This window comes from Anopheles stephensi, chromosome 3 (assembly GCF_013141755.1).
Source record: "Anopheles stephensi strain Indian chromosome 3, UCI_ANSTEP_V1.0, whole genome shotgun sequence".
Lineage (NCBI taxonomy): Eukaryota > Metazoa > Arthropoda > Insecta > Diptera > Culicidae > Anopheles > Anopheles stephensi.
The window spans coordinates 16915473-16931011 of NC_050203.1; the positions used below are offsets into that span (position 1 = coordinate 16915473).

General features: G+C 48.6%; 2 protein-coding genes across 3 annotated transcripts; one reads left to right on the forward strand and one right to left on the reverse strand.

The window, feature by feature from the left end:
* Positions 1-428: 428 nt before the first annotated feature.
* Positions 429-8959, forward strand: LOC118509895 (golgin subfamily A member 4). 2 transcript variants are annotated; one of them, XM_036051143.1, is made up of 7 exons: positions 429-927; positions 1592-1667; positions 1736-3066; positions 3178-5907; positions 5983-6054; positions 6392-6514; positions 6603-8959. In XM_036051143.1, exons 1-7 carry the CDS (start codon positions 844-846, stop codon positions 6627-6629), a joined length of 4443 nt encoding a protein of 1480 aa, XP_035907036.1. In that variant the 5' UTR covers positions 429-843; the 3' UTR covers positions 6630-8959. The 2 variants fall into 2 exon arrangements, with proteins under 2 accessions (XP_035907036.1, XP_035907035.1); XM_036051142.1 differs by having other exon boundaries at positions 431-927; positions 1736-5907.
* Positions 8960-9160: 201 nt separating this feature from the next.
* LOC118509897 lies at positions 9161-13937 on the reverse strand. The gene is made up of 2 exons (XM_036051145.1): positions 13042-13937; positions 9161-11164 (listed from the first exon to the last, which is right to left on the reverse strand). Exons 1-2 carry the CDS (start codon positions 13233-13235, stop codon positions 9406-9408), a joined length of 1953 nt encoding a protein of 650 aa, XP_035907038.1. The 5' UTR covers positions 13236-13937; the 3' UTR covers positions 9161-9405.
* Positions 13938-15539: the final 1602 nt, after the last annotated feature.

The window sequence follows — 15539 nt, forward strand, 5'->3', positions numbered from 1 at the left end:
GTTGGGAAACGCGGTGAGAACTAAGCCGTGTGTAATAAACGTACGCAAGCCGGGTTTACGTCAATTTGTTTGAAAAGCTAGGGCGCCTCTACATTTAGCAACAAACAAGAACATCAATAATTAATGTTTCGGAAATTTTAGAGCTAATTTAATGGCTTGAACTAGCTTGGGAATGCAATTAATAAGAATTTGAATTCTGTATTAGACAAAAAGATTCCAAATAAGGGATTTTAAGACAATTCCAAGTACGACAACAAGCCACGATTATGAGATAGTAGTGCAATAAACGTCGTTTGACGCTCTTTAGAAACTTTAGGAAATAAATAACGTGTCAACTCATCAGCCTGCACAGTTTATTTAATTAAAACTGACCATTTATATAACGGGGTCATCGCAAGCACAATATTTCGCCCCAATGAACAAAACAACCCCTGCGCCGCTGTCAGTCAGATGTTTGTCAAACGCCCGAAACGTCAGAAGAAGGGTGCGAAAGAGGGAAGAGAAAATTTTTCTACACGTAGTTTTTTAATCTTCCATCAAGATCGGTACCGTATCGAAAGACGAGTGTAACCAAAATACGGACCATTTTCCCCGTTCCCGGTGACTGGGTGTAACACTTCCGTGACCTCTCCGGCTACAGTGCTGTTGGCCACTCGCGGAATTGTGCCCGGGGGTGTTTTGTGTGTGTGCAGTGAAATGTAATCAGAGTGTTGTCCCCAATTAGTGCATCTCCGCGGAGGGTGACAAACGGCAGAACGATCGGTGCATCTTGGTGGTCATCTTGCACGTGGGGATTGGTTGGTGAATCCCGCTGAAACTGAGTAATCGTACGCTGGTCACAAGATGTTTAAACGACTAAAGGACAAAATAGCCGAGGAAGTCAAACAGTCGCCGCAACGGTTCGACCAAATATCGAAAGGGTTGCAGGTATGGATGCACTACTTGCCTTCGGGGGCGCGCTCTGGTTTCGCAATCCAGCAATTTTCGTAATCCGGATACCATTCCACGCGAACGTTTCTTGCCCCATTCGTATTCTCTATTGCAGCTAAAGAAAAAGTCAGGAATTCGCATGTCTCACTGTGTGTGTTGAAGGGGTTTTTTTTTTGTGCTTGCGCCACCCTCGTCATATTTTATGCTGAAAGAAACAATTTCTAATGAGAGTTGTCGCTCGCTCGATCCTCAGCCTCCACCCCTTTGTTTACCTTTTCCCACCGCCCCCTTTGTACATGGGTAGGGATAGAATGAAAACTCCTGCATTTTACACCGCTTGCTGTGTCTTCCGACGAATGTTTACATTGTTTACATTGGACAGTCTGCCCAATGTTCTTGGCAGTACGCTTCTCCCGCTGCTGAGGGCGTGGAGTATCGGCTTCGCCTACTTTGCTCTGGCAGAACAGGGTCATCGCACTTGATGGATGGATGGTGATTAGCATATTTCGCACTTTTGCACAGATTGACGTGGAATAATTGCATGTGCAATAGAATGGTGCTTTTATTTAAAGCACCAAGGCGAAAGTTTTATGTTACATAAACAAGTATTTAGTTTAATATGCAATTATAGCAACTGCAATATTATTCTGTCTCATTTTAGGCCGCCGTTAGCTCCGCATCCTCAACTACCTCCGAAGTGTCTGGCAGTGAAAACTTTTTCAGCATCACGGAAGATGGTACCGACGGATGATACAATCTGTTGCTGTCTAAACGTCCAACTAATTCGGCATTCTCTCCATTTTAGATACACCGCAAAACTCACCCCAGAAGGGAAACTCGAGCACTCCCGTACAGCCAAACAACAGCAGTGCCCTGGCCAACACATCCGCCAGCAGCTCCGTACCATCGAACACCAGCCTTAACAATGGTATCTCCCCATCAACATCGGTCACCAGCCCAGGTTCTGCGCCCGGCAACAGTTCCACCAGTTCCGCATCGCAGCAGCGCACCCGTCGCCTGTCGAACTCATCGATGGCAAGCGACGTGTCGTTCCGTCTTCCAGTGTACGACTCGCCCGCCATCTACCATCTCGAAACGGATGTGGACATATCGGCGAGCGAGACGGAATCCGTGTCCGGCAGCGCTAACGCCAACCAGCTAGATCTGGTGAGCAAAGACAAGCTTTTCCAGGCCTACAAAAAAGCGCTCGATCGGTATCAGAAGTATCGGGAGCGGTACACCGAGCTGGCCCGTCGTTACCGCGAGCTCGAGAAAGACAACACCAAGGCCCGGGCGGTGTTGGTCGAAACGCAGGATAAAGCTCTCCGCCGGATGAGTGAACTGCGCGAACAGTGTGTACTCGAGCAGCAGGCAAAAGCTCACCTCGATTCGGCACTCCGGATGGAAATTGACGAACTGCAGTGTGTGGTGAAAACGCTCCGCTCCAAGCTAGAACTGGTCGGTGAGAATGGAAACGCTAGCGGCGGAGAAAAGGATCTCATATCGCTATCCGGCACGGAAGACGGTACCAACGGGAACGATGGCCACGTTCCGGTACGCGATACGGGTCCGCTGGAGGATCGCATAAAAGCACTCGAATCGAAACTAAACGAAGAGCTTCGTCAAAAGGCCGTCCTTAGTCTGGAGGTGAGCGAGCTAAAGAAACGCGAAGAAGAACACACAATTACCATAGCGGAAAACAAAATGGCAATCCATTCCGAGCTCGAGGCGAAAGAGGCCGAAGTGCGAAAGCTGAAGGAACAGCTAGCAAGCTTGGAGAAGAACATGAAGCAGACGCTGCTCGAGAAGGATGGGCTGGGTAAGGAGCTGTCCGAAGTGCGCAAGGTCGCGGGCAAGGTAAAGGAGCTCGAAAGTACACTCAGCACGTGTAACGATCAGAAGAACAAGCTCGAATCGAAGTTTATCGATTTCGAGCGTACAATTATGGAGCTGGAGAAGGACAAACAGCAGCTTAAAGCCACCAACCTCACGCTGGACTATGAGAAGGGTGAGCTGCAGAAGAAAGGGTCGGAGGTGGAGGCGAAGCTGTCGGCAATGGAAAAAGAAAAGGATGGTTTACTCGTGCAATTGCAAGAGCTACAGAAAACCGCTCAATCGCTCGATAAACAGGCTGAGATTGAAACGCTCAAGCAGGAGCTGGAAGTGGCCCAGAAGCGTGAGAAAGAGCTGCAAACCCAAGTGCAAGAGCTGCAGAAAACCGCTCAATCGCTCGATAAACAGGCTGAGATTGAAACGCTCAAGCAGGAGCTGGAAGTGGCCCAGAAGCACGAGAAAGAGCTGCAAACCCAAGTGCAAGAGCTGCAGAAAACAGCCCAATCACTCGACAGAAAGGCTGAAATGGACACACTCAACCAGGAGCTGGAACAGACCAAAAAGCGCTTGGAGGATTCAACTGTAAAGGCTGCGACGGTCGAAAAGCAATTGAGCGCGAAGGAGCGCGAGCTGGCCGAGCTTCAATCGTCCCAACAATCCCTCGAGCAGAAGGTGAAAGAAACGGAAGCACGTTTAGCCGAACGGGAAAAGGAAATTGAACGGCTGCAGAAGCAGCAAACCGAGCAAAGCGCTAAGGAGCGTGAGGAAAGCGTGCAAAAGCTTCAGAAAGCGGAAGAGGAACTTGCCGCGTTCCGCAAATCGCAGTCGCTCGATCAGGAGAAGCTGCTCGAGCTGACGCAAGCGCTGGATGCCGCCAAGGAACTGCACGATCGCGATCGCAAGAGTAACGAGACGAGCCTGAAGGAGCTGGCCGAACGGAACAACGATCTGTCCGTGCAGCTGGAGCAATTGCGCGAGAAGCAGGAAAAAATGACCAGCAAGCAGAAGAAAATCGCGGACGAAAAGAATGGGCTGCGTGCGACGAACGAAGAGCTGTCGAAGGAGCTGAAGCAGGTGCGCCAAGAGCTGAAACAGCTCACCGCCCAAAAGGAAGCGCTCGCCGAGGAGGTGCGCAATCTGAAGATAATCAATGAAAATTCGGAATCCGAAGCACTCCGCTCGCTGCAGGAGTCGATGGCTGCCACGCTGGCAGCGGCCGAAGCGAAGCGGCTCGAAACGACGCGCACTCTGAACCACAAGATGGAAGTGCTGATGGGCGAAAATCGAACGCTCAGCGACGAACGGGACGAGCTGGCGGAGAAGCTGGAAACGGCTCACGAGGAGAAGGCGGAGCTCGAGACGGAGCGGACCAATTTGCGCGCGAAAATAGAAACCATCCGCGGCGAGAAGCGTGATCTGGAGAAGACGCTCGAGCGTGAAATTCGAGAAAAGACGGAACTGAAGGCGCAGGTCGAAAACATCCTGCAGGAGATCGGTCGGCTGGAGGAGCAGCTGAAGGACATTAAGGAAGCACATTCCAGGCTGCAGGAGGAAAAGCAAACGCTCGAGGAGAAGATCGAACGGTTGCAGCGCGAACACTGTGAGGCACGGGTCAAGCTCGAGAAGGACACGCTCGGCAAGCTGCAGACGAAGGTGAAAGACCACGAAACGAAGCTCCAGCAGGTGGAGTGTGAAAACTCGCAGCTAGCCGAGAAGAACTGTTTGCTCGAGGAAAGTAGCCGCCGGACGAGCGAAGAGCTGAAAAAGCTTACCGCAGCATTGCGCGACGCGGAAGCACGCGTCACGGAGGAGAAGGACAAGAGCGGCCGGCTCGAGCAACAACTCAGCCAGTGTACCGGTGATCATGCGCGGCTGTTCAACGAGAAGGAACTGCTCGACCATCAGCATCGTTCGCTGCAGGATGCGCTGGAAGCGCGGGAAAAGGAGAAGCTGTGCGTGCTCGACACGAACAAGTGTCTCGAGGAGGAGCTGACGAAGGTGCGCAGCGAGAACGACTACCTCAAGGGGAAGCACAGCGAGCTGAAGGCGCTGCTCGAGAGCGACAAACGAAGACTGATGGACCAGAACGATGCGCTCCAGCGGCAGATGGAGGAGCTGGCGAAGGAGAAGCAGTCGCTCGGCCGGAACGCGACTGATCTGGAGAAGCGCCTGGCGAGCTACGAGGAGGTCAAGATCGAGAACGAGTATCTCAACACGTTCAACAAGCAGCTGCAGGGTGAGCTGCAGGAAGCGAAGGGGCGCGTCACCGCCAAGGACACGGAGCTGGCGACGGTGCGCACGAAGCAATCGCAGACGGAAGCGATGCTGGAAGAGCGTGACCAAGAGATCACCAAGCTCATCAACGAGTTTGTGGCGAAGGAAAAGAAGCAGGAGGCGGACCAGCGGCAGCGGCTCGATGAGCTGGAGCAACGGCACCGGACGGAGCTGGACGGTGTAACGAGCCGCGTGAAAGGCGAGTGTGAGGCAAGCTTTGCCGATGAAAGGAACGCGCTTAAGGACGCGCAGCAAGCTTTGGAGCGGCAGCTGGAGGACGCTCGCCGTGAGCAAGACACACTGGCACAGAAGCTCGCGGAACAATTGCGCCAAAAGGAGGACGTTGAAAGGGAACTGCGGCTCGAGAATGCCAACTTCGCGCGTGACTTGGACGAGCTGAAGAACGAACTAAATGCCGCCATCGTCGAAAAGCTCGGTCAGGTGAAGGAACACGAGCAAGCGACAATGGTGCTGGTTGCGGAAAAGGAACGCCTTGAAGCCGGCAACGAGCAGCTGCGTACCCGGTTGGCCGAATTTACCACCGAAACGGAGCAGAACGTGCGTCGGTTCGAGGCGGAAATAGAGCAGCTGAAGCGTGATGCCGCTGCGTCGGGGGCCGGCGTGACCGGTGGCGAGCAAGCGGATGGTACGGCGGTAACGGCCGACAGCCAACAGTCGTACGATGAGCTGCGCAACAAGAAGGAAGAGCTGGAGAACAAGCTGAAAAAGATAATGCACGAAGTGCAGGACGTCTCCAACCGGAACCTGTTTCTGGAGCAGAAGTGCGAGAACTATCTTATCCTGGAGCAGTCGAACGAGCGGCTAAAGCTGGCGAACGATAAGCTGTCCCGGCAGCTGGACGAAACACTGGTAAGGGCACTTGGTTTTGTAGCGATTTTTGGGAAGGAGATGGCGTGGCCTAACGCGTTTTCTTTTTCTTCCTAGGTGTCCATGCATCACAATGAAGGCATTGCCGCCAATACGGAGTTCGAGTACTTAAGAAACATTCTATTCCAGGTGCGTATTGCTGCCGACCGCTTGAGTGCCGAATTTTGTGATGGGAATTCCATTGCTCTTGTGGATAGTTAATGTAGATCTGGAAACGGCTTTACGTGTTGGGTTGTCCGGTGACGTTCTCATGACAGAACCAGCCTAACCTAATCACTGAGCAATACGGCAATGAAAAATCGATTATTGCAGTTGACTCAGTTGATTTGGATCAGCTATTTAAGACATCGCAGATCAGAACTCAGAAGCTTTGTTACTGTTTTGTTTGGGCTTAAGGTCGTTTGCTTCTAATTCTCCGTTCCGTAAATTATTAATTGCTATTTGTTCTCGCTCTTACTTCGAACAGTATCTCAGTGGCAGCGTTACCGGCAACAACAGCACGCTCGTGAAGGTGATAGCGGCCGTCCTGAAGTTTTCTCCACAGCAAACGCAGGTTGTCATCGAAAAGGAGGCGCATCGGAGATCATTGGTAAGCTAATCAGCGGCAGAGGGTACAGGCGTAAGCTTAATGCCATTTACTCATAAAAAAAAAACATCAACCCATTTCCTTTCCCCAGATGGGACAGATAAACAATCTACTATAGCAGGAAAAGACGATGGCAATGCAACAGTCACCGAGCCAGCAGTATCACCACCGCAAGGGAGGATATGGTTTTCATCTTTTCTAGTGCGCCGCTCCCCGTCGTGATACGTCTCCGATGATTCGATCGATTTTGTTTCGTTTTTTTGATGTCCTTTTTTCTTGTTCTTTGTTTTATATCATACTGACGTAGAGAGGGGGGGATTAGTGGCGATTGTATTTATATAGTTGTTATATTATTTGTTCATTTATATCGTACCGTTAAGTGGTCGCGCAACCCCTTGTGTATATGCCGGGTTAACCCTTTCCATCGTTAGAACCGCGGATTCATTTTCACTTTCCCAATAATGCTCCGTTCTATTAACACTCCCTCGCGTACATGTTGAAAAGAATGAAAGGCGTGTGAGATTAAGGAAAGCTGAAAGCAAAACAAGGACAACCGAGAAGGTGGCAAAACGCCGTATGATAAACGGAAACACACTTAGCTAGAACAAGAGAGAGAGAGAGACAAGGATGGCAAGGATGTGCAAAGCAAATGTGTTCATTCATCGTACGATGCGAAACGTTTCGATCACTTTAAAAACACAGGAAAATTCTCGCATCAGCCAATTTACTACTATATTACGACGGTACCTACATTACGGCAACCGGGAGAGTAAGGCAAAACGGGCCCTCCATTCACCCCCAATACTGATCAAAAAACCCGTGACAGGCGGCCCTACCAAGCATTACACATTTATACATATTAGTTAGCTGTTGTTTGGGCCACCACCCGGCTGGCCACTGGAGTAGTCTGGTGCCGTAGCGGAAAGATTAGATGAATTTAGAGCAAAAAAAAAAACGATACGATTGAAACTACCTTAGACGGTGATTCACTAACATTTACTGAGTGCATTTTAATTTTACTCCTTGTAATTTTCCTTTCCTTTGCTTTGCTCCGGTGATCTTTCGGGTGCGAAAGCATTTGGTTGTGTTGTTTCGTAAAGCGCTATTTAACGCTAAACTCGTGCAAATATTATGTTAACTTCTGTTAGTTGTTTATTTTAGTGTTCGGATGTAATGTATCGGCTCGGCATATACACTATACGACACTGTATCGAATGTATTGGTGGAGAGTAAATGATAGTGAGACAGGCAGAGAGCTATATATACGAATCATTCAACATAACATAAAGAAAGGGGAGCCTTTAGACACGGTGAAACGATTAGAGAAAGAAACGAAAGAAAGAAAGAGCTCCAAATGCAGCATTTCCCATGTATGTACAGGGTTTGTCAATTGATAGTGTAAAAGCATCGATCTTTTTTGTAGGCTGTTTAGATGAAATGCTAAACAAAGCTAGTATGCCATGGGAACGGCTTCAAATGACAGGGCGATCAATTAAGGCTAGGCTACTTGATGCGAGATGCCCAAAAAGATTATGGTTAAATCGGAGCGATTGGCGAAATTTTTCCGTCAAAATCGTCTCGGTTCATTGACCCGCATAGCAACGACAGAGAGGGCTAGAAAGAAGCGAAATCATTCCGGGAAATGTAGCCTGGCTTTTATCTTTTATTGCGAAGTTACGAGATGATTTTGAAATCGAAACCTGTCAGCGCCACTGTAATATTATCGGCTCCGATTACAATATCATCTGGTACGATCACAATGAAAGAACATAAATTTCCCTGTCATCTGAAGCCATGTCAACTAGCGCTGTTTACTATTTCATGTGAAGAGTTTACAAAAAGGAACGATGCTTTTACATTATCAATTGAAACACACGGTAATACACACAGAACAGCAGAGCAGTAGCTGCTGTAGGTGCTTACGCTGCGTCGCTTTGGAAAACGCTCTTTTAAACCCATGAACACACGGATGAAGGACAAGCTTTGTTTTTGCCCCCGTAGCCGAAAGCAATATCCTTGTGCGAATGAAGCAAGCGGCCATTCCGATACCAATTTTCCGCCTTTTTTTTCTAGCAAAAAAATGAACGATGGAGAAAGACCCATCCATCGGAATGAACTTTGCTCTGCCGTGGATTGGAAATGAGCTACCAGTTCCTCGTTTTAACAGCGGAAGGATGTATTTTAGTACCATCGGCAGTAGAATTAGTACGCGCCACAACTACCACACTTCTACTCAGTACACTAAAATACACACACACTCACACACAGTATTCTCTCGACTAGTTGTAACGATGGATAGGAATGAATGAGCTTTCTGCTTTGCGCTGAACCGCCAACCGGTTTGTTGTAATAAGGTAGCCACGTTAAGGAACGTTTAAGGAACAGTTATTAAATTCTTTAAACAAATAGCAAAACAAACAAACAAACAAACACTCACACAAACAAAAACGGACACACTACACGCGTGTAATGGTTTCTTCTTTAAAAAAAAAAGGTTCGAAATTTAATTTCCTGGACTCTATTGCTAATGATAAACCGAGCAGATAGGTATGAATAGCTTTGAAACGGTGCGGTGCGTTGCGTCTGGAAGAAGGTGGTTTAATTAATTAGCTAAAGATAATATAAAAAAGTAACACCTGAAATGCGGCATGCTGTTGGATCTGTTAGAGAGATGATGTATTTTGCCATACTTTTTCAACTTTTTCTCCGAACTCCCCGCATATATCGTCGCGTATTAAGGTAATCCTGCCAGTTGGGTTTCCATTACCAGTATTATCTTAATCGTAACCACTCGCTCCCTAGTGGCGCACAGAAATGCCTTCCTCCTGGACAAACAGTTTGCTTACATTGCTACGTGCTTCATTGTACAATTCTTCTGACCACTTATGGGCCACTTATTCCCTAGTCAAAAACGATAGGAACGATGTGGTTTGCGGGTTCACCTGTTGCATTACCATGCCTTCGATCAGCAGATCGTTATCCAGCGGGTCGTCTTTCTCGTACAGATAGTACGGTGGCGTTGGGCTACGAATTGTATCGCCATACGCATCGTTGGTTTGCTCCCGTGAAGCTGATGTCGATGTGCGAACCGGTTCCGGCTCAGGCATGGCGCTCCAGTCGTGATATTCCGACTGCCTTTCCGGCACTTCCGGGGCGTAAGGTGAATGTCTCGATGGCTGACTCACCTCTACCTCGGTGTGCTTCAGCGCATCGTTAGCATAAGCGTTTTGCCGCTCAACTTTGGAAGCAGCAAGAGCCTTCTGATCACGAAGGTTTCGTTCGTGACGGGTACGACCCACCGGCGCCTGTCCTTCCCGGCTCGGGTCGGAGGACCGGGTTGTTGGGCTTTTCGGTGGTGGATGTGACTTTTGTTTCGCTATCGAGGGACCGAGTACGGCTCGGGGCGAGACCGAGGCCGGTTGCTGTCTGTCCTGGGTACGCTTCGGTGATGGGGTCGCACTGGTGACGGTGATCTTCGGCAGTGTTGCCAGCTTCCCCATGCGTGGCGAAAGCTTCTGCTTGCTGGTGGATGAACGGGAAGGCGTACTCGATAGCGGCTGAGGAGGATGTCTCTTCGTGGGGGAAGTTACCGTTGCTGCTGTTGCCGTTGTGTCACGGCGTGTAATGGTAGCAACTATATTGCCATCCTCCTGCAAACGAATCGAACGGTTCTCGGATCCGGACGTTGACTTTGGAGACGTTTTGGGCACCGGCGTGACCGGCTTCGTTTGCGATCGACGCTTGTTTTCCTTGTCGTTGGTGGTGTTGTTGCTCTGGCTGGATGCTTTACCACTGCGACCGGATGGCGCACGCTCGGACGTGCTCGGTTTTACTGCTTTCGGTTTCTGTCCCGCCGCAGGCTCCTGCTTCTGGGGGACGGGTGATTGTTGTGCTTGCTGGTCCTTCGTCTTTACACCCGTTACCGAGGGTTTGTGTGTGTCGTCCGGCGAGGGCTGCAACGCCGTCTCAACACCATTCTCCTTGGGCGCTACCTCATGACCATTTACCTCCTTCTGGCTTACGGTTGATTTCTGCTCCGCCTTCAGGTCTACACCATCCGATTCGTTTAAATACTTGCCGTACAGATTGTTGAGCCCCGCCAATTGGCCGTAGTAAATGTCGAGCGTCATCAGCAGGAACGATTTGGCATGTGCGCACAGATTCGGGATGACGATCAACGCTTTCCGCACCGTGTAGAGCAGATCGCGCACTTCCTTCTGGTGTTCTTCCTTCACCTCCTCGCCGTTCAGCAGGATCTGGGCCAGCACCAGCTTGGCCAAACTGGGCTCGAACCGGTACGTACCTGGCGGCTGCTGCTGCTGACAGGATTTACTAATTTCCTGCTCCAGTTCGGACGTGAGCAGCAGCAGCAGCGACTGGCCGAGGATGTGGATCCGCTTGCCGAATGCGACCCGCTTCCGGTGGTAGTACTCGCCGAGCAGCGAGACGGAGTTGTAGAACCGGTAAACGTTTTCCTGCTTTAGCCGTTCGATGGCGAGAAAGTTCTGCTGCAGCGTGGCAATCATGGCGTTGCGGACTTTCGCTTCATAGATCGATGCATCGGCTAGCTGGCGGGATGCGAATACGGTGGCCAGCTTTATGGCAAACATGGGGCACGATAGGGCGGCCTCGTTCAGGTACGGGAAGAGATCGCTGTAGGAAAGGAAAAAAGGTTGGAAGAAATAAAGCAAAAGGAAATGAGTTAGTTGGTACGACATGCATTCTCACGGCTACCAGGCGTCTCCATTCTGGGGGGTTTACAGCTTTAAGAAGCCCCACAGCAAGAAAAAAACGTTTGTGTTACACGATTCATCGTGCAAACACATTGTAGCAAATGAACAATGAGAAACACATGTTTACAAAGCTACTGGCAAACACGTGCCATTTTCCCGGTGGACCACGTGATGCGTCGTTTACGCAAGTGAACGCCATTCGGCTCGACGACGATCGGATTTAAATAACAGTCGTGTGTGTGTGTGTGCGTGTGTGTTGCAAGATGACGATGGACATTGGATGCTGTATCCGTAAGTTGTTGACCATTATTTTGAATATGGATAATGGTCCGAGCAAGAGCGGCGCACGAATGCATTAAAACAAGTAGACTGATTTGATTGAATATCTGACCAAAAAATAAAGCTTCTCTACTGTAACTGCCAGCTAAACCCCCTTTAGAATATACCTGGAGGAGATCAAGCATTGTGCTCGTGAAAGTAGTATGCTTTGAGGCATCGAAACAATCCTCCCAAGCGAGATCCAGTCCAAAAAGGACATGCTTCTACAGAAGCCTTAGCCGAAGCCGTAAATCGCTGAGCAATAAACCAACGGGTCTCAGTAGGAGTCTTCTAGCCAGTTCTTGTTGTGGATCATAGCAACCTCGGGAGTTAAGAATCTAGTAGGCGGAGGAAGTACCTTCCAACAGTTCTTTCCTTCGGGACAACCGACAAACAAGCACACATTCAGAACGAAGTCTTGACGACTTCATCAAAATCTACCATAGAAGACTTTCGTTGGCCTTGGCATTTGGCAGCATATCGCTGAGATCTACAGCAAATCATGAGGCGGGCGTCAAGCATACCCATGATTTCTCAATAACCATAGCAACTGATCGGCTCTGAACAAGTCTTCTCTGAATCATCAGCTGGTTACATTAAGCATTCATTCTTTGGAGGAACCATCGCCACAAACGTGGCTGGAAAAATAACAAACACTCATAAAGAACACACTCGTAAAACTAGATTATACGTCCGTTTTGCCTGCTGATACGTTTAAAAGGGTTTTTTTTTTGAGTTATAGATGGTTAGAATCCATTTACCGCGTTGCTCTCTTGGGCGGCGTGTATGTGTGTGGTTCCCTTATCAAAGCATGGCATGGCACTCAACACACACGATGGCGGGGCATAACAGCCAAACAATAACAATCTCCCACCGTGTGTCGTTAGGAAAAGTAACAGCGCAAGTAACAGGCCCCTTACAAATGTGCGTTCCTTGCGGCCGCGAAAACATCTGTCATGCTCGGCGACGAAGCATATGCGAAAAAGCGGCATGCCGGCCAAAGAGACGCAAAAACAGACCCCGAGTGCATTGAGTTGCAGTTTGATGGTAGTGGTGGCATTCAAGAGACGTGTAGCGCTGCGTGCCTTTGTGCGTTCCGTCCGGAGGCAGCAGAAGGCCTCTTAACCTCTGTGAAGGGCAGGTGAAGGAAAGGAATGCTCACCACGACGACCCATCTTGCAGGCTGCTTCTTCCTCCATCTTGTTTCAAAATTCGGCGGAAGCTGTATGTGTAGAGCGTCTGCCTGCTGCGTGTGAGGCGGATTGGGCGTTCTTGAACAAGCGCAAATGCCTTTATGCTTAACTGTACCACATCAAGATAGTCAGATTCGCTTCAGAAACTCACAGCGCCACCACTCAAACTGGTTTTTTGCAAAGGCGGTCCCTTATGGGTCGCACGGTAATGTACTGCCGTTTTTAAAGAAAGGTTAACCCCGTACGATGAATCACCCGTAGAGTGCTGACTTTGCTTGAAACGTACCTGAGCAGTTGATCGTTGGTGATGCGGCGCCGGAACAGTTCAGCGAACTTGCGCAGATGGTACGTCAGCTCGATCGTTTCCGCGTACGGATTAATTTTGCCAATTTCCTGCCGTATTTCTTCGAACACCGCTGTCGATGGCTGATCGTCGTCCCCACTGCTCACCGCAGCACCGTTCTGCGTCTTTTGGTCCATGGCGAATAGACAAACAGCTGCCCCTACCGGAAGCACCGGCAACACGTGCCGCAAAATACGCGTACGAAACAAACAAGGCGAGCGGGCCTATCTACTACGCGTATTGCCACTCGCGTATGTCACACCAAACTTAACACGAACGTGACACGAATTTATGCTTAACACTGACTAGAGTAGCAAATCACTTTCACAATAAGCTTCTGATCACTTGTGGACTTTTGGAGTGCTCGATCACCAAAGAGTTATGCACCAACTTTGACACTGTAGCTTCGAGTTTTTTCGCGTCACCAAACCAAACTGTACGAACCGGGCGAACTGAAGCGAACTAATCAGTTTAAACTCTCCAGAGCTTGTGTCGTGTAGCGGACGGCGCGTGATACCCTCTCGGAGCCTCAAACCGGTGTGCGTTACACTGCGATCGCTTTTGTTTGTGTGGCCGGATCGCTCGCTCTCCCATTCTCACCGGTGGTACCTTTGCCTAGGGACCGGTACAGCTCGCGCTACCTGGCCCTTGTATGTTTTCCCACCCTCGGTGGTGCTTGGTGACTCCACTTCACCTATAGGTAGACAAAACAGTTCGTGAACCACTCACTACACGGAACCTTCGTGACGTCGGTCGGTTCACACCTGCGTCTGAAGAAAAGACAAAGAGTATGAGATATGAAAGCTGTTACCCACCATAAAGCTATCGATGTGTTCGGGAGAGACCACCCCAAAAGGGCTTAAGCCACCGGCAACATACAAAACCCCCAGTATGCCTCTCTCTCTCTCTCTCTCTGTCCACACAAATTCCAACGCAGTTTCGAACGAGACAGATTCCGTGTTTGCGCGTGTTGGTGACGGCGGTGTGTTTTGCGTATAACTTTCCATCATGCGCGCATTAAACATAGAGCAGGAAAACGTGATCCACGGCGTACCTCGGAACGTTGAGAAACCGAGAGCGTGCTGAGAGAGTCTTCGAGCATCGCCCGGAACTGTTGCGTCAGATCGGTGGAAGATTCGAGGGTGACGGTGATGATGACGAGGGGTTCATATTTCGTGACGCATTTACCCAACCAACGCACACACACACTCACACATACCCAAACCGATACCGGTAACGACGGGGGTTGAACTGGGCATTAAAAAACTCACCCTGTCGTCATATGGTTCGACGTACACGAACGCCAACTTTTCTAGGGGATACTGGGGAGCAATGACTGTAATTTAAAATTATTTTTTTTAATATTTAATGTTTAATAAGCAATTCTGAACACACACTATAATTATACAAATACACACACGCACAACAAAATCTCACCCCTTTTTTTTTTGCTCGGTGCATTCGAATAAACAAAACAGAAATCCGTTTTGAAAATGTTCTACCTGTTGACCACGGTCATGGAAATGGCTGTCCATAGCTGGGTAGCAGCTATTCGGTTCAAGAGCAAGGTCACTGCTTTTTCCTTTGCTATTTCTATACCGTACCCTTGGGATACAGTGGTTGAAATATATTTTAAACCGTTCGATTCGACTACCTAAAAAGTGCTAGCCGGAAGGTAGAGAGCAATTAGGTTTTTACCCACGCTGGACATTTTTCTTTGCCCGATTTCGTTTTTTGGCTAACTAAAACAGAGGCATTTTACTTTATTTGAAAAAAGGCTTAATTACCCTATTCTTCTTCTCTAAATACCTGTGACACAGGCTAAACTAACTAGCAGAAATGGTGAAATGGTGAGGAAAGAGCGCTTTGAACAGGGCTTCAACAGCTGTTTTGGGTTTGCATTTTCCCCATCTACAAACAACTATAGAACAGTATAGGGATACTTTGGATAATCCTGTATACAATTTCAATTCTTGCGTAAACGAAATTGAATAAAAGTTTAAAATTCAAACAAAAAGGTTACCCGAGAAATTCACATGCGATCAAGATTTTTCCCATTAGAAGACTTGGATTAGGCTCAGGTACAGAGAAACATCAATCAAAACTAGCTAACTCGATCTGGGAATGCTTGAGAGGATATCGGAGCGTAAAGGATTATTGTGATATTCACCGGGATATAGTTTACAAATTAATGACGTTTCTTAACACAGTGCTTGTTCCATAGAGAACTTTAATATTTAATTGTCTTTTCGACACACACTATGAGTAGAGATAAGATCGTATTTCTTACTCAACAGTGCGTAGCATAACTATACGAGACCCTAGCTATTTTTTTAGAGTAAAGAATAGCAGGTAAAAGAGTTTTAAATACCTAATTTTTAGTTAAAATCTGAATATTGTTTGTGTATTAGTTTTGAATAAATAAAATATGGACTAACATA

Coding starts and splice junctions, on each gene's coding strand:
- LOC118509897 (XM_036051145.1), bottom strand. CDS start 13,235: ATGGACCAAAAGACGCAGAACGGTGCTGCGGTGAGCAGTGGGGACGAC. Junction 11,165..13,041: donor ACCAACGATCAACTGCTCAG/GTACGTTTCAAG, acceptor CCTTTCCTACAG/CGATCTCTTCCCGTACCTGA.
- LOC118509895 (XM_036051142.1), top strand. CDS start 844: ATGTTTAAACGACTAAAGGACAAAATAGCCGAGGAAGTCAAACAGTCG. Junction 5,908..5,982: donor GGCAGCTGGACGAAACACTG/GTAAGGGCACTT, acceptor TTTTCTTCCTAG/GTGTCCATGCATCACAATGA. Junction 6,055..6,391: donor TAAGAAACATTCTATTCCAG/GTGCGTATTGCT, acceptor TACTTCGAACAG/TATCTCAGTGGCAGCGTTAC.